This window comes from Cyrtonyx montezumae, unplaced genomic scaffold (genome assembly GCF_038088225.1).
Source record: "Cyrtonyx montezumae isolate F1298 unplaced genomic scaffold, pur_monq_1.0 scaffold_6, whole genome shotgun sequence".
Classification (NCBI taxonomy): Eukaryota; Metazoa; Chordata; class Aves; order Galliformes; family Odontophoridae; genus Cyrtonyx; species Cyrtonyx montezumae.
Genome location: NW_027072067.1, coordinates 12,525,296 through 12,543,747, shown reverse-complemented (window position 1 = coordinate 12,543,747; position 18,452 = coordinate 12,525,296). Strand labels below are relative to the sequence as shown.

At 40.5% G+C, this 18,452-nt stretch overlaps 1 protein-coding gene across 1 annotated transcript in view; it reads right to left on the bottom strand.

Moving 5' to 3' along the window:
* Positions 1 to 18,452, bottom strand: part of PTPRG (protein tyrosine phosphatase receptor type G) — a 375,335-nt gene that overhangs the window by 129,681 nt on the left and 227,202 nt on the right. The window contains exon 5 of the mRNA XM_065749431.1: positions 880 to 975. Within this exon, the coding sequence (XP_065605503.1) occupies positions 880 to 975 (96 nt within the window). The remainder of the gene's footprint in view (positions 1 to 879; positions 976 to 18,452) is intronic.

Here is an 18,452-nt window from a genome sequence, read left to right as displayed (position 1 = left end):
GTCATAGAATCATTAAGGTTGGAAAGACCACCAAAATCATCTAGTCCAGCCATCAACCCAAGCCTGTGACTGCTCTAAACTATATCACGCAGTGCCACATCCACCCTTCTCGTGAGCACCTCTGCCACCTCCCCAGGCAGCCTGTTCCCATACCTCAGCACTCCTTCTGAGAAGAAATTTCTCCTAAGCTTGGTGGTATGGAGTTGCTCCAACTCGTTCAATTCAACTCGCCCTCAAGTCAGTGTAAGGACAAACTATTCCCAATCAAACCTGACCCAACTTCACACTGAATGGCGATGCCAGGTGACCTGACCTGCCCTCCATCGTGAGCAGCAGGCTGTACTCTGAACCAACAAATGAGCAAACTGAGCATTCACGTTCCTGAGGATGCATTTTAAAAATGCGAATACATAAATCCACTCATTTGGAAACCAGGTCTGCTCAAGAACTTGTTACTATGACAATTTAGAAGAAGCTGCTGCAGATAAGATTGATGAAATGTATTGATTAATTTTCTCCCAAGCTATGTTTGAATTTTAAATTTTCTCCAAGCAGAATTGGTTCACGGCAGTTTGTTAGTATTCTGGGGACCCGAGCAGTGTGCTTCAGCAGTGAAGGAACTTCCATGATAAATGTGTTCTTCAACCTGCATCTGTAAAGCAGCTATAAAATCAGAACAATTGACGCAAAATTCTTCATTACATTTCTAAATATGCTTATTTACATTTTAAATCACACATAGACAATATGAAATATTTTTCACTTAGACAGGTAGGAACAAGAAAACAGATGCATCTATTAAACCTGAAACAATTCAATGAATTAAACAGTACTTGGTGAAAGCTTTGCTTTATGGATATAGCCCTTGTTTAAACTTACTTGAAAAAACACGGCCATGGCTCCTACTACTCTGTTTTCTAGAACTGCTGTTCCAAAACTGTCAAAGTCATCGGGATTGTAGAAGTAAATCTGCATCTGTAAGAATTAAAAACAACAACAAGATTACGTCAGTGTTGATTCATCCAGCTTTCAAGTGAGGTAGTGCATATACAACGTACGTAAACACAGTGTTATGAAACAGAGATAAAGGAATTCTGCTGAACAATATTGTTTAACTAACATCTTGATTAATAGCATGGCCGCCCTACTGGGACAGTGACCAGGGAACAGAGTCAACGCAATGCATTTTAATAACAAACCAAAGGATAAACAGTATGGCCAGTCAGTTTAGATGGCAAACCTTGTTATTTTTCTTTTTGCCAGGATCTCTTCATTTCTTTTCTCAATGCAGGCTCATCTCCTGCTCTGTTAAATGTGCTGGACATATTTATCTCAAAAACCATAGAGAATTTTTGAAAACGATTTCAGTGTTTAGAGATATTCCTTAACTCCTAAAGCAATTTGTAAGATAAAAGTGTGCCTCTGAAATTGCTATGCATTTTCATGAGCCTCTGATATTCAGGACTATCAGCTTTGGTCAGAATTCTTTCTGACTTCATTTTATGGCTACTACTTCCAAAGTAACAAGTGAGACAAAAATGGATATTCTGATGTCATTTTGGACAAATATTAAATTGCACTACTCAAGGCAATTTTCACACTGACACTGGGTGATGAGGAACAGCTTATAGGTCTGCTTGGACTGCCCATGTCTCCTGGCACTTTGCTTGGCATTGCTCCCTCCTGCAAGTCTGTCTGCAAACAAATCCACTGATGGCATCAGCTGAGGCTCTTCTAAGATGGCAGTGCATGAGAAATCCCACCTTCTTCACAAATGCAAGTACTTTTCCCATATTCTGAGGTCTTGTGTATGGACAGATGAGATGATATCCTTTCATCTCTTTCAAGTGTGGGCCTACTCATTTTTACTGATTCACAGCCTTCTGGCCCTATATACTGGCTGTACTGTATAATATTGGCAAAGTACCTATAGATCTAATAAAACATCATCATGCAGAGAGAAGGCGAAGATGAAGATGGGTCTCCTCAGAGATTGAGGTACTTTTTCAGCAGGAGGATAAAATAAGACCGCACTCCAAACGGCTCACACACAAAAAAAAAAAAAAAAGGAAAAAAATTGTCTGGCACTCACTCTAGCTTCATAAAATTGGAAAGCAATTTTCTCCCCCTCCTTTGGCCTTCCTATTCCCAGCATACTCGCAGCACACACTGGGATGCTGGCAATATCTCACAAAGCCGGTGCTGCCTCCAGGTTCTAAGTCGTGCTTCCAACAAATGCAGGCCGAGGTGCTGCCATTCATTGATGTAGAAATTACAAACTGTTTCAGGTGGGACTGCTTAGACTTCAATTTAGTCAGTGCAGACAAAAGCTCACGAAACACGTGCAAATTATATTTTACTCACTTTTAAAATAAAGTCTAGAATTAGGTATACCTTATATAAAATACCTCAGCATATAGCCCTCATAGGAGTTTATGAAGAAAAGTATCACTGAGTGAGTTCAGCATATGCCAAAGTCATTTTGGATCAATTTTGCTCACGGCATTTTAAGGAAATTAATTTTTACAATACTCCTTTGGATAGCAGTGCAAAGGGCTTTGGTAAAAAAGCGATTAATTCAGATCCCTTGTCTCAGCAGTGCAATTTCAGAGACTAATCAAGAACCATACTCTGCCTTGATTACCAAACACACTGAAACGTTTTCCCGCTGCTCCCTGGTGTTTTTCCAGGGAGCGTGGTTCCTCTCCCTGCATCCATCAAGTCAAGGGGAACTGTCTTGTATGAAAAATTATCGTCATCTGTCATACAGTAGCTTCCTTACGCATTCCTACAGCTGGAAGGAACATTCTAGGAGCAGAATCTCCCAGGAATTGGTATTATATAATTTACACACGCATACAGTGCAAAAACAATGTTAAGAAGATGATAAAGTTACATCCTCAAAGGCGCACAACTCAAGCTGCTCAAGAAACCATATCTGGAAACCTTAGCATTACTAGTATGACAACTTTCTAATAATGTAATCCCATATAGTTCTCCTTCCATAATACAGTCTTGTCTGTTTTCCCACAATTTACAATAAAACACAAATATATCTAACATTTCTGTTCTTTTCTACACAATACTTATAATCTTGCATGCATTTATAGGTAGACACTTCGTTTAGCATTTTCCATGGATGGCATAATATTCTTTAAGTACGAATCAGGAATAAGACAGTTAGCCATAAAATTAATTTCACTGCATACTTAAGTAGCCTAAACATGCCGGAAAATTTTCATTATAACTCCTTATTATATAATTAGTATATACAATGTATGGTGTACTTTGCATATAAATGACTTCTGCTGTCTCTGTCTGGTACATTCAAAGCAGTAGTACAGAATACAACAAAGGAGCATTTGAGCTAATGAAAATTCGGATCTTATTATGATATGTTTTTTTTCAAAATGCATAATGCAGAATCATCCAAGCTTACACATCCAACCTGAATCCTGTCGCTGCCTGACTTCAGCACTGGAAGTCATTGCCTCACACATTTCTGTGTATGATTTCACAGCTTCCAAAATTTAAAAAATCTGTATTTTTCAATGTCCCTGAATCCCTTAGCCGTGGAAAGCCTGCAATGCCTTACTAGTTTCTATAGTGTGACACTAACTGCAATCAGAATGCTCTGCTCCTCACTTCTCCACTGTCAATGCTCCAAATCACCTCCCATGGCACAGGTCCCAGGGGGCACAAGAGCCCTGTTCTCTGTGGCACAATATATTAGATTCATCAGCCTTTCACATCTAGCCCCACTACAGCTAACAAAGCCAGGAAAGGCTTACATGGGCTTTCTTAATTGCAGCGATTCAGCAAGCATGTACCTTGTGAAGATCTATTGCAAAAAATAAGGAAGAGCCCAAGCAACCTAAAAACTTCAGGGCTGTGATAAGGCTAAACTGAAAGAGACCTGCACGAGGCACATAAAGGCGCGTTTCTTGCAGCATGACTCTCTCCATACTGAAATCCTACCAATGATGACTGAAGCTACAAAGCTTCACCAAGGCAAGGGGAGGGCCATGTTTCTAATGGAAAAACTTTATGCTTTGACACTCTTCACACTCTAGAAGAGTGGAATTGTTTTCACTCAAACTTGAGAGAGATTTGCTGTACAGCAAAGATTAAGCCTGAAAAAATTTCACTGAAGGGGAAAATCTTCAGAATGCCACAAGTGCCTTAAAACAGAGGATTAGCAAGAAAACCCTCACTCTGCCATAACCCAGGAGATAATTGCAGTCACCCTACAAAAACATGTCTTGTTTTCTGCTCTATTCTATCCAGAAAGATGCCCAGCTGTTAGTTTCCAAGCACTGCAGGCATTTTTCCAGGCAACAACACTTCCACAAAGAAATACACCACAGGTATTCAACACCTGAATCATTTCCCAGCCTGCAGTGCACTGTCTCTATGCTCCTATTACCCACATGCAGCCCTGCACAGTGCCAACACCCTCTGCTCAGGTCAGCCTACTCCTGCACAAACACCCTTCTTCAACCATGTTCTTCCAAACTGCACAGAAATCTGTCATTTCCCAATAAAGGCTGTGCTCCGCTTCGTGGTCTGGGGATTTTGACTCACACCTGGTTTGCTACCACTCTGGTCTTACAAGGTCTGGCTGTACAAAATGCACATGCGAATTATGAAAAGCAATGCCCACCAGAGATCAGTTCTGATTTGAAGTGCAATTGCCTCTGAATAACTCAATGCTCTGTATGAACCATTACTAGCTTACAAAAATGGAGCACACGTCACATGAACGACTTCTGCTCACCATGTATCCACAAATAAACCGTTTTGGACTCTGCTTGAATGCTCCTTCCCTAAGAAGGATGGGCATCCAGACAGAAATCATCATGCCTCCTACTGACCCATTACAAAGACAGAAAGTTTATATCCTGATACAGACTATCATGGCTGAACTCATTCAGCACTTAGGAGAGAAAAGCCACAACGAGCATTTGATAGATCCCAGAAGATGTGCACAAGTTCAAAGCAATTCTAAGAGACTGGAAAGCAAGCAAGTAAATTTTCCATAGACAGATGCCAAGTATTTTAAAAATAAATAATTGAGACTTTTAAATTGGGCTGCTATCACCCTGTGCAACCTCCCACGGCAGATTTCTCTTCAGATTAAAAAATGAACAAAGGCTCATTGTGCTGTCACAGATGTGGAGTACAGAATATTCAATAGGATCAGGAATTCTGGTGGAAGGAAAAAGATCATCAGAATTAGCTTTCTGCTCATTTCCCTCAGCAATCCAAGGGCTACCATGCAATTTAAAGGGGAAAAAAGAAGAAAAAAAGAAAAAGGTTTTATAGGCCAGCCAATTTCTTGATGAATCAGGCGGCAAGACGCAGAGGCAACAGAGATGTGATTTATTATGTTTAGAGACAAAGTACTTTCACACAAGCAAAGCGCACAGGCATAAGCAGGTACACTGCAAATCCTTGCAGAGTGGTGAAACAAAAATTTGAAGTCTTCCTGTGAATGAGGGGTTCCTCAATGAGTACACTAATTCCTAGCACCTCTACTCCTTACACTGTAAGAATAAATTATTCTCGGCCACTTACACAGATGAATTTAAAACCTCTCACGAAAAAGCCCACCAAAATCTTTGCTGACATCATGAATCATACATGAATTTTCTTAACTGAAAGCCCGCATGTAACTTCTGTCTGCTTCAGATACGTGCACAGTGAACTAGACGATGCGATCCATTTGACTGGAATAAAAACTTCCTACAGACATAACGTAATCTTCACCGCAGCACTGAACATTCCGGGTAACTGTCCTGCAGTCCGTGTGTCTACTGGAATATGAGATGTACGCCAGAGCAATGAAGTCTGATGTTTGGCTTCTCATTATATTATCTTCAAAAATAAAAAAGGCAACAAAAAACCCCAACTTATCATTTATAACATATTCTAAATCTGCTTAGAAAAGGCAGAGGGGAGAAAGGAAAGCGAATCGTGATGTTTTTCCATTTCTCCTACTAGAGCTTGATGTAATAAAATAGAGTATGCTGCGTTCTTTCTAAAAGATAAAGTTGAACAGGAGCAGATAATGGCATGTTTTTCCTGCCTAGTCTATTATTCATCAGTGAATTTTTAACTACAGTTAGGCAGGTACAGAGATGTATTTTGAATGTCATAACTTAGTATTTTACAGAGTCTACAAGGGTGCTAGGTAAATTGCAAAACAAAGAGTCAGACGAGGTCTTTGCCCTAAAATAATTATGACTTGATAATGAAGACAATGCTGGGCTGAACAAACGAAGGGAGTTGAAACAACAGGAAGAGCAAAGATCATATGAGCGAAATAACAATTCAACTCGATTTACATGCTCACATGCCTTAGAAGCATGATAAATCTGCATTTAGTCTTTTTCTTTTAACATTAAGCATTAATTATTGCTTCACTATTGTCTACAAACAACACAGTGGGTGCATCTATGCTATGAATAAAGGTGAGGCTGAGGAATTTCCTAGACCTTGTCAGCTGTCACCCCATGTCCTGCCCCCAGTGCTGGGCAGGACTCACAACAGCCCCATAGGAAGAGCAGAGCAGTGCTAGCATGACTGCCATGTGCTTAAATGCATGGCTGGATGGGGGCCATATGAGTCAGTATCCGGCGTGCTAAGCCCTGAATGTTAAGAGAGAATTACCTTGGCAAGCCAGAAACTTCCCTGATATCTCCTTCCAGAAATAAATACCCCTCAGGCCCGCTTCTGTCCCAAACAAGAAAATCCACTCTCATGTGTATACACTGAGTCATTACACAATGAAGGCATATTTGATGCTAACAAGATGTATGTTGCATTCATTTGTATTTCCATAATATGAAAATAACGGTTTCAGTGTTTATGCTTTCCATAAGATGAAACTTTTTTGCAATTGCTTTGTACTCTGAGTAACAGCCATATGATTCACCATGAAATGAAGTCTGGAAAATCGTTTTGGATAAATGGAACTATAAATTCAATAGAATTTCCATGACAACATAGATTGCAACACTCTGCCACAAGTAAAATGTTATAAATCATTCAAAACCAACAAGAAATCAGCAGTAAGTCGTCTCTTTCACAACACACAGGACCCCTGAATTACAGAGATGTGGTTATTACCTCACCACGCAGCGCCTCTCATTTCTGTTCCTCTGCCTTGAAACAAGCGTTTTCATATCTGACCTCCTTCCAAACACAAGAATTTATAACACTAACATTTTAATACTAAGATGTAAACAGGAACTGAAGCATAATGAGCAGGAGGCTTTTTGAACCTTTCTTCCTTTTCTCATGTCCTAAAAACGTTCAGAAATCTTCATCCTCTGGCAAGTATTCCCGTGCATCCAAATACATCCTTGTTCCTTGCTAGACTCAGGCAATTTAGGGGATTCCTTTTCTGGATGAGGGTACAACAGAGTGCTCAGTTTGTAAAAAGGATGCCAATTACACATCCTAAGGATGGAAGGAAAACAATAAAATTATGTAAACATGTACACAAAAAAAGGGATAAAAGATTATGCCACACAGTGCTGCTCATTCTTACACCTCCTAGTGCGGTCTCGACGTGTGGTATTTTGATTAAAGTTCAAAGGTCTGGAACCAAGTGAATCCCAGATGACCTTCACTGTGATTTACATCACTACGGCTTGAGAAAACCCTTCAAAATGGAAAGCTGCTTACCTCTTGAAAAGTTTAAGCAGCTCATAAAACCAAATGGGAGACAAACAGCTCAATATTCTGATCTTTGGGCAGAAGTATTACTACTACTAACTAACCAGATCTTTGCATACCTTGGGAAGGAGCAGTAACCAACCAGTCCTTGGATTGTTCAGGCTCATTTTACTACACTACCAAAGTCCCTGCTATCTTGGATAAATCACTGCTCATTTCTAGGCCTCGTTTCCTCATGTGTAAACTGTGGTCATTGCCCCAACCCTCTTTTAAATGGTATTTTATCAACTAAAAGATAAAAAGTTGGAAATAAATAGGAAGATAACAGGCAAGTGAAAAACACGAGATCACCCTCCACTCTGGACTGGCACTGGAGAAAGAAAACCAGGGCTGTTGTTTGTTTGCTTGATATTGCATACCCTGAGGGCCTCTCCCCAGGCTCCAGGAGATCAGCTGGGGTCTTGAACTGGTCTTTAAATTCAGAGCCATATCCTAACTCTGCTGGAGACTTGTGGGTTTATTTATTATTTCTGAGTCTCACCCACAGTTGCTTTTGTCCAGCCCCAACACGAATATGGCATATTTCAACCAGGATGGTGAGCATGTGTGTGCGGGAATGCAATAGCGAGACTCTCCTTTCATGGAGAAACAATGTCACTTCCTAAAGCTGTCCAAGTGGAAAAATTAGAAGCAGTACTGGGCTGCTGGCAGGAGTGAAAAGCTGAAACAGGCAATTTAGGAAGTGGCTACACACCAAATGCCACAGCAACTGAAAACAAGCAGGATGGGCTGCCTGAACTCTGCCCAGCAGTGACTGGTACAGAGCTCTTCATCCATTTCCCATGGTCTTCCTACAAAGAAAACTACTGAAGAAATAGTTTCAGGCTCCAAAATACTCAGATTGTCCATACTTTAGCTTTTCTTCAAGGAATCCATTTACTTTCTTAAACATAAATAAGCATTGCCTGAATGGACAGAGCTGCTGGGATTTTCTCGCAGAAACACTCTGGTGCTCTTTGGGGAAAAGGAAGGAGCTGCACTTTAAAAATAAACCCCACAAAAGCACACTCTTCCTAGCATGTGTGATTAACACAATTTCATATAGCATTCACTTTAAAGATGCAGTAGCACAAGTATTCATTCCTCTGAGAGCTCACATCTTCGTGCAGATTATTCTTCTTGTACTGTGGAATTCAGAACGTTCTGTGTGGTTTATCTGGTCTCAGTTTTCAGTTTTGTTTTCCTTCTTATTTTTTATTTAAACAGGAGAAGGAGAGCTCTTCCACGAGGTTTGATGATCTTCAAAATGCCTCAGAACAAATTTTGAGATATTTATAGTTTTGTTGCATCTCTGGATTCAAAGCCACGCAGCAGATGGGGCACATTTTCGAAAGCATTTTGCTGGGCGAAAGGCCATTCCTATCTCGAAGGGGATGTGAAGTCCTCCGGGCTGTGCACTTGCAGAGTTATTTTTGTTTATGAGCTGCAAACTGTATGGGCAACCACTTGCCCACAACAAGAGCTTAACTTGCAGTGCTTTATTACAGAGGGTAAAAATAAAATGGGTTTTCCCGTATTTTGTGGAATAAGTGACTATTTAAGGCAGATAATAATAATCCACAATACAGCTTTCATCTGACAGAGCAAGCAGGGTGCTCAGCACAAGAGGTCTCGGAGTAGACTTGCAGATTCCTGGAGGAAGGTGGAGCAGCCCTGCTGCTGGGGCACCCCCAGCCAACGCACTCACAATTTTGACATCACAGGGATCGTTTCCGATGCAATTCCTCAGTTAGGCTGCCTTACTTCAGGTCTCTCAAATAGGCATAGCATGCAAGGAGCGAATACATTACAGCCTTCCCAGAAGTTAGGTCTCAAATTGGAATTCCACCCCCCATGGGCTGCCTACCTAACTGCCTGAATGTCTCTTGGAATGCTCTGCATGTAAGATTTCTGTATGTGCAGCCCCAAGTTTTTCGGTGTGCAGTGTAGCTCTTCTGACCCTTTTATTTCACCTGAGTCAAAAGTGAAGTCTGCACCCATCTGAACTGCAGTGTCAAGAAACTAGGAAAACTTTCTGACTTGGTGACCCTGTGCACAGGCACGCGCACCATCCTATCGGCCTCAGCTCATTAAGGACACGATTCCATACTGAGGGCAGCAAACCAAAAATAAGAAGACTTCAACAAAGCAAGAAGCAAAATATCCAAGCAAGCAGCAGAATTGACAGAAAGGCTAAAGCTCTACAAATTGCATAACCTTTTTAACTTAAAGCCTTGTCCACTGCCACATCTGCAAACCCATTTGCGAACACATTCTTTGCTAAATGTCAAAGTTATTCTTCCATGCCCATGAAGCAGAAACACAAATCTAACTCTCATCCTCTCCCACGCTCACACACTGGTACCTGCCTGCAGATGCCAGCTTGAGACTCCCCTGGCACCTCTGAACCTGCCGCTCCCCTGGCATCACCTTATGTAATATAAATAAAACAATCTCTGTGCTTTAACTCTTCACATTTTTTAAGGCCCATTGAGCTTGAAAGAAAAGCACTTCAAACTTTTCAGACTCCTAATGAACACAGCAGTGCTACACAATTGGTATTTGAATTCAAATTTCACAGGCTTTGCCTGCTACAGTCTTCACTATATTCCTCATGGGAGGTGTGCAGCTGTGCCCCTGCTCGCTCAGGTTCTGTGTCATCTTCATTCCTTTCCTCTCCTCTTCCTTTTCATGATAAACAGGAGTCCAAAGTTGAGTCACACTTCCATCTTCGTTCACACATCCCCAGAAAGCACATCTTAAATTACAGGAATATATTATTATATATAACTATTGGAACAGTTCACATGGGTAATGGACAAGTTCTGGTTTTCAGTATTAGAACTGTTGGCTTTTCTCCATCTTTGGGATGCTTTCGGCTCTAGAAGTGCCCAACTAAATCCATTCTTGCTCACACTGTTTCTGTCTCCACCAGCCCAGATGGTTTGTTCGTGCCTGCAACCATGCACAGAACCTAGAAATGCAAAATGGTGCACCTTTCCCCTAACACAAAGCACAGATCATTCCCCCCACTGGTGGGGCCGAGGTGGGCAGGGAGGGCACACACCTGTACAGGTGTATCCAGCGCATTAACTTCTGGTGTTGCTCTGTTGCAGTGGGAAATGCCTCAATGTTACCTCTGAAATACAGGAGCTGCACATGTAAAGTCTATATCATAAATCTGATAATTAACCTGCATAACTAATTTCCCTTCTGGCAGCAGGCATAGGTTGGAATAAATACTCTATTCAATACCCACTGTGAGAAGGCTCCTATATTTCATGTTTACTTTAGGCAAGTATAAAAAGCGAGGGACAAAGGGCCTCAAAGAGTCAAATTCCTTGCAGTTTCAACAGAGTGCCCTGAATAATACATAAAGCAGCTATGCTCTTATCCCTAAAACCACAGGTGTGAACCAGATGTCATGCTTATCTTCTCTTGAGATTACAGCAAACAATTGCATGCCTTCAGAATATAAAGTAAGCTTTGGATCAGGAAAGCCTGAAATATATTAAAAGTGTAGCACTGAAGTTAAAAATTCAAATATTAACCCATAAATCACTAATTCATTTAAAAGTCTGTTTATAACATTATGGTCTGTGAAAGTTATACTTCTTTAATTTTATCTTTTTTTTTAACTAAGTGTATTATGAATGGTAAACCTGAGATAACACTACTTGCAAAAATCTCAGCCTTGGTCAACAAGGTACTGTCAAACATTGTTCAAATATAACACCGCAGCTCAAAAACCAGAATTAAATTTAAAGCTTTGACTTAAATTTAAACTTTCCTACTAGTGCAATAAAAGTTAAGAAGGTGGGCGTATACTGCACTCAAATATTGAAAGGAGATTACATCCAGAAGGGCATCTCAAAGAAAACTGTACAGTGAACTATGCAGCAACAAAATAAGGGGCAAACAGTGCTCTAAGTACACACCTTTGATTGTAACCAACCACCTAGCAGTGCACAGTCAAAAAGGATATTCCAAAACACCCAGTTTTAAGAAAACAACTGTTTCCTCACCAACCAGTGAAAGTCACTGGAAGCTATTGTTTGATCCTGGGGGCATTTCAAAAAATGAACAATTGGAGTCTTCCCCACTGGATGCACAACATACGCACAGCATGGGGCACGTTCTGAAGGCCAGATCCTAACCTGGGTGCAGGCACCACCTCTGGACTCTGGAATCTACGCCTCAAAAAGCAGAAGATGAGGGTCTGCTGCCTCTGATAGGTGGCTCAAGTCCCACTACAATTTTTTTTCTCTCTCTTCCATCCTAGCTAGCTTTCTTTAATCCAGCACGCCTGGTTTCCTTCCACAGCATCCCCTGTCACACACACTCCAAATGCTGTCAGCATCTAATGCTAATGCTTCCCTAAGCGAAGTCTTCCAGGTCAACTTATGACAGAAATATTGCAGGTTCACAATTAAAGCCTAGATAAGAAAATCCTGTGTTTACTCAATAATCCCCACACTCACCTAATAAAATTATGCACCTTGCTTGTAGAGAAAAGGTGGTGAGTATGATCTGAATCCAACAGCTGTAATGTCACGTATTTGATCCTGAGGGAGTTGAACTACCCTGTTCTCATCACAGTATCTACCAGTGACCCACAGCCTCATGTTGCCCTCCAGCAGCTGAACCCAGGAGTCAAGGGGGAAAAGTATCCAATATTTTGGCTCGCCCAAGTTAATAAAATAGAGTTAAGTAGAGTCATAGGCTAAGGTGTTAACATGACCCTGTCTTTATGTAACACTGAGCAGACAAACACAGAGTGTAGACTCAGACTCCAAGGCAACACTAGTAATACAAACATCTTTATAACCTTTCATTAAAGATATAGGATAAAACTAACAACAGCATGGAAAATAAAAAAATTCAAGCATAAAAATTAAGTCTTTGACTTTCATCATATGTCCCATCCCCATCGCTGTTAATGAGCAAGTTTTTATTATTAGCACAATCTTTAGAAGACATTAGACGTAGTGATAACTATTCTTCAGAAAAACAGGCAAGATTACAAAAAACTAATTCTGGACCCCAGTCCTCATTTCTGCAGATAAAATGTAACAGCAGAAAAGAAAGAAATGCATAGATAATGTAGCTTCTGAAACAGATAGCTGCAACTTCATTACTGTGGCAAACAGGCAGAGAATTGGCTGTTATCAGCCACTGCAACACCTGGCAAGCTTCTGCCAGGTGCCATCAGGCACAGCTTTTCCCCGCCTCACTGGTCACGGGATCACAGCAGTGCTGTGCAAGGGAGTGTGTCGGGGCTCACATGCCAAACTGGTTTTAAACAGAAGGAAGGAAGAGATAAGAAAAGAAATAAGTGGAGGAAGAAAAGGACAGACAAAGAAGAGGGAAAATCCATGTCTCTCACCCTAAGGGGCTGTTGACGACTTAGGTGATGTCTAAGTAGGCTGTGGTAGCTTCTCATGCTGCTGGTCTAAGCAGATCAAACCACATTCGGTATTATGACTGTCTTCCCAGGTTGGACAGTCAGCCATGGGTACCAAAAGTAAAGATTTTTCCTGTTGCTCTTAATCTTTTCTCAATAATTTCTAATCTTCCTATTTATCACTTTGCTACTGCTAAGCACCAAGCTTGTGTTCAGAGAACTGTATCTAAGAGACCCAGGAACACTTCCCTGAGTGCCATTAATTAATCTAATGTTCATTACTAAACATTATATGCACAATGACATTACATGCACACTCACAGTCCTCTTTTTAGCCTAGCTAAACTACAAAATGACTTGCATGATCCTGCTGTGTATGCCTGCATATAACATATCAGCCCCTTATAATAACTACAGAGCACATTGAGCAGATTCATCAAAGCTTCACTCTTGAGTTCTCAAAGATTTTCCATCCATCCATCCATCCATCCATCCATCCATCCATCCATCCATCCATCCATCCATCCATCCATCCATCCATCCATCCATCCATCCATCCATCCATCCAAGCTCTTTTGCAATTAAGTAGCCAAGTAGAAGACAGACTCTATTAATTTCACTGCTGTGAATCAAATATTGAAGACTCTCCCTGTCCTCCTTCACAAAGCACTTCATCATCTTGGCTAGCAGGGGCAGAAGTCATTCCAGCAGCTGTCCTGTTCCCTCCAAACTCAGTTTTCCTGACATGAAGGTCATACAATGTACCTACTTTATTTTGCTCACTGGGACTGATATCAGAAGGTACAGAGTCCCATGAGTCACTGAGAAAGTACCCACATTTGTATCTACGCGCACACAATATTAATGGAAACCCACCATTCTGTTAAATATTGTAATATGGAAACTTTAATCATAAACCCTCTTACTATTTAAATACTTCAGGCACTGTAGACATTTATACAACTAGCAGTAGATGAATTTTCAAATAGATACTTCTGAGTAATTATCCTCTTGAGACAGCACCAATTGCTAAATAATGCCTCAGTTTAATAGCACATAGCTCTTAGGAAATGAACAATTCTGGGGACTATTAAATCTCTCAGAAACCTAACAAAGATGGTGATAAATACCTTATACTCCATTTTAGTCCACGTGTGGCTGAGGAATAGGCCATTTTTTTCACACCTGTTAGCTGGACTTCAAAGACAGCTCTTTGAAAAATAAAGGAGTAGCCCCACCTACTTGTTCTAATGAGGCAGAATATGCAAAATTATTCTTCCAAACACTAGCAGAGGTTTCTTTGAGCAAAAGTGTTCAGACTCACAGGGAAAGGTACATTAGAAAAACACAGAATAACTGAGTGGGACAAGGAACACTGAGCAGGAACTCCTGGAAATGCCACACTCCTCACTGATTAACTGGAGATTAATAATTGGTCTGTTCCTCCAGAATGTCCCTTTGTGATTCCAGGAAAGCATTGATGAGGAGAAAAAAAAAAAAAAAAGAATATGAAATCCCAACTCACACCAGTGAATCAAGGCAGGTTTGTTTTCAGACGAATCCACTTTTATGTAACACATGAAGCTCTAGAATATATCAGAAAAATGCAGATCTCTTACTCATATTAAATACTGTCCTTTATTCATGTTCCCTGAAGACGTTTTTCTTAAAACCCTGCCTGCTTGCATATTACTTATTGCTAATAAAACAACCTGGGGAAATAAATTTGCATTTTCTGCTCTCCAGAGGTCTGTGAACATAGCAATTCAGCATGTTGTTCCATCGAGAAGATTGTCTCTCCACAGTCAAAAGCAAAAAGATAGAAGAAAAGGGCATGAAAATACATGTCTCCTCATTCTGACATCACTTTACCTCTCACGGGCATTCAGGACTCTTTAGAGATGATAAGCTCTCCAATGGGAACCATGTCAGATCATGTTTACTCTCATGCCAAGTTCATTCAGTGTCCCATCTACATTTCAACAGTGGCCATCAATAGAATATGACACCTCCTTATACAGAGAAGTTAAAATTACTCCAGTAAAGCCAATTTGTAGCAGCTGACTATCTGACCCCTAATATCCAGTAATTTCATCATCATTTGACAGTACGTCATGAAATGCTTCTCTACTTCATTCTCCTCTGAATGATGAATGAAAATAAAACAAACGATTTGGATAACTTGGTGATCAAAAATTTCCAATGCACTTTTTTCCTTCTTAGAAAATGTTACATTAGAAAAGAGAAAGATTAATACAGAAGTGCCAGATTTTAAGCAATGACTGAGGGTTTTACATAAAAAAACCCTCAAAAAGTAAGGACAGTGAAGTATTTTTAGGTGTGCAATAAAACAGAGCATTTTAACATATATATATGTCACTTCGGGTTCAGTCTGCAATAAATTTCCATTAGTACCTCAGTGGCAATTAAGTCTGACTGAATATTAAATAAAGCTGTGAGGCTGTTCTACCGAGCCCTGTCATGAGGAGGAAGGTCTGAAATTCCTCATAAAATCTTCAGTCATGAATACTTCTTTGGCGGCCTCTACAGGAGAGGGGCTGGAGGGAATTGAGCATTCATCCACGAGCACGCTCTGACAACGCAATGTAATCATGTTGTCCTGGCACTAAATTTGGTGTTGACCTTGACTTGTGAAGGACTTTCCTCTAAATTTTACCTAGCTCCAGCTTCTGTGGCTCAGTATGTTATCAAAAGAAACAGCAGCAGCAGCTCTGCATCCTCCTACCCTCAAGTGAATTCAGATTCAAATAATGAATAAAATATATTTCAGAGCCTTACACACAGGAGGTCTCTAGTGCCATTGTGTCTCTGTGGTGTTGCCGAGACCAGCTGGAACGAAGCTCTGGTGCACTCAGACACAAACTGTACAGATAATCTCCTTCCAACCCTGTCTTCCAATTACAGTGACTTCATTATTCTGATGTCTGGACCCACCATATGAGGTTTAAAACTTGGGATTTCTGTAGTTACAGGTTCCTCAGAAAGCCAAACTTCCATCTGTAGACGTTCAAAAGCTGGTAACACCAACAGGCTCCACACACACACACAAAATCACGCTAGCTTTACTATGTGATACCAAATTTAATCTGCTAGACAAATGCAAGTGTTCATGGACACACAGAGAGTCTTTCCTCTACTAAATTATCTCTTCAGAATGCAAAGCACTGAACATGTACACCTGAGAAGCACCAGATGAAAGCAGTAAATATAAATACTTACACAGTACAACCAATAGGCTTAGGTACACTATCCTAATTGTAACACTTAGGTACTTCTTTTTTGCAACCACACAGATAAAACACGTTAAAACAGTGCTCTACTTGACATAAATCAAACCTTAGAAGTCAGACGCTGAGAACAGATGGTGTGAGTGAAGGCTCATTGCAGGAGGCTCAGTTTGAACCCAGCCATTTGAGTGACGTGGTTTGCGGGCATGGTGGGGACAGGCTGATGGTTGCACTAGGTGATCTAAGCGGTCTTTCCCTACCTTAATGATTTTATGATCTGGATACTAAGCGGACCACAAACTTGGGACCATCTCTTTGCTTGGGTTTTATATGGTCCCCAGCACTACAGACACAGAGCCTGCTTCAAAAGATGTTAGAACCGCAGAAGCTTCCAAACCACCGGGCTTCTGCACAGTGTTTTTGGCTTACATAAAGGAACTATGAAAAAGAGGCAAGCATTACTTTGTGTGTTGGATTTTCTTTGGTTTAACCAGACATACAAACACATCCAAAGGCAGGTATTTTGAAGACTTAATGCATAATTCTAAGAATCTACCAGAGCTGCCTTAACTTAGGTGACATTTCCTTCTCCTTCCTTCCACATCACATCTCGATTACAGCCACAGACAGATCTGAGTTTGTAATCACTATCATCTTGCTCTTTTCCATGTTAACAACAGCAAGGCATAAATAAGGATGAACTTTCCTTTACAGTAATAATGTCAGGCATTTCACTAAATCTGTGATATTAAGGATCTCACCCACTGTTAGATCCTCCCTATCACACGCAAATTTTGTCGTATCTCACCAAGAAATAGTAGCTATGTGCATACAGTTTTAAAAGCTTCAGAGCTTCCACATAAATAAACACACACACACGCCCACGAGCTTAGGGAAACAATAGATGGTTTTATGGTGGGATGCTGTGAAAAACTATGTTTATTTCTCCTTAAAAGCGTGAAATTGTAATCACTGATTGTTAGACCACTACAGCCTACTTATAAAACTAAAAGAAATTTTACCTGTTTGCAAACAAGTCTTGGATGCCTTCTGAAGGCCTTCGTTAATGCCTGTCCCAGAGAGGATGGAGGTCATGCAGGAATCCTGTCTGCCACATGGACATCCTTGCTGCCATGCTGTTGATCTCAGCTTCACAAGGAGCCACCAGAAAAGTTTGCTACATGATCTTAAACCAATCACAGACCACACTGAAACTGTATGGCCTGTTATTTTTGCCTACAGTCTCATAGCATATTTTGCACATTTCCATCCTTGTCACTCCAGGCTTAAAAAAAAGACAAAATAAATAACAGGACAGGCATTGATTTGTTTGACCAGACCTTATTTTCTCAGATTACAAAAGTTTGGCTTTTCTAGGTATTTAAATTAATAGAAACAAGAACTGAAATGAAGTTGTCAAGTGACAGCAATGGGCTCTCTCCTTCTCTTCCCCAAGACTTATGCTGTTCACTCAGAGGTCTACACAAGAACACCTAATCTAATCTTCTCATACCTCTGCAAGACCTGGCAGTATTTCAACTGGAAAATAGTTCTAAAATTAATAATAAGAAGACCTTTCAGTTTAATGCCTTGGCTATCACAGGTACATAATGGTGCACTTTACACAAGTCACACGGAGACGCTGGCGGCAGGAGAGGAACAAAGACAAGAATTACAGTAGATTTGTTGCTACCATGCAAACACAGCTGCTTCAAATGCAGAGTTACATACCAAGCAGCCAATTTTATTTCACAATTCAATCTGGTTTTGTGAGGCTTGATCTCAGTCTCTGCTCATGAAAAATAATCTTAAGACAATTCAGTGGGAGCAAAGGTTTATTTTCTGCTCTGTGTATACAGATAAAAGAGAGCTGAGACTCAAGAGACTGTAGGAGTGAGGTCACAGGGCATCAATTCTGTTTCCCATCATTTCCTACTAAGTAGGAAGAAAAGACTGAATATATTAATTTGTTAAATTCCAACTAATTATAATTCAATTTGGCAAGCTGTAACACAGGAAAATTTCTTTCCTTTTACATCTTGTAAGATTTTAGAAGAATATTACACCGCGTGATTGAT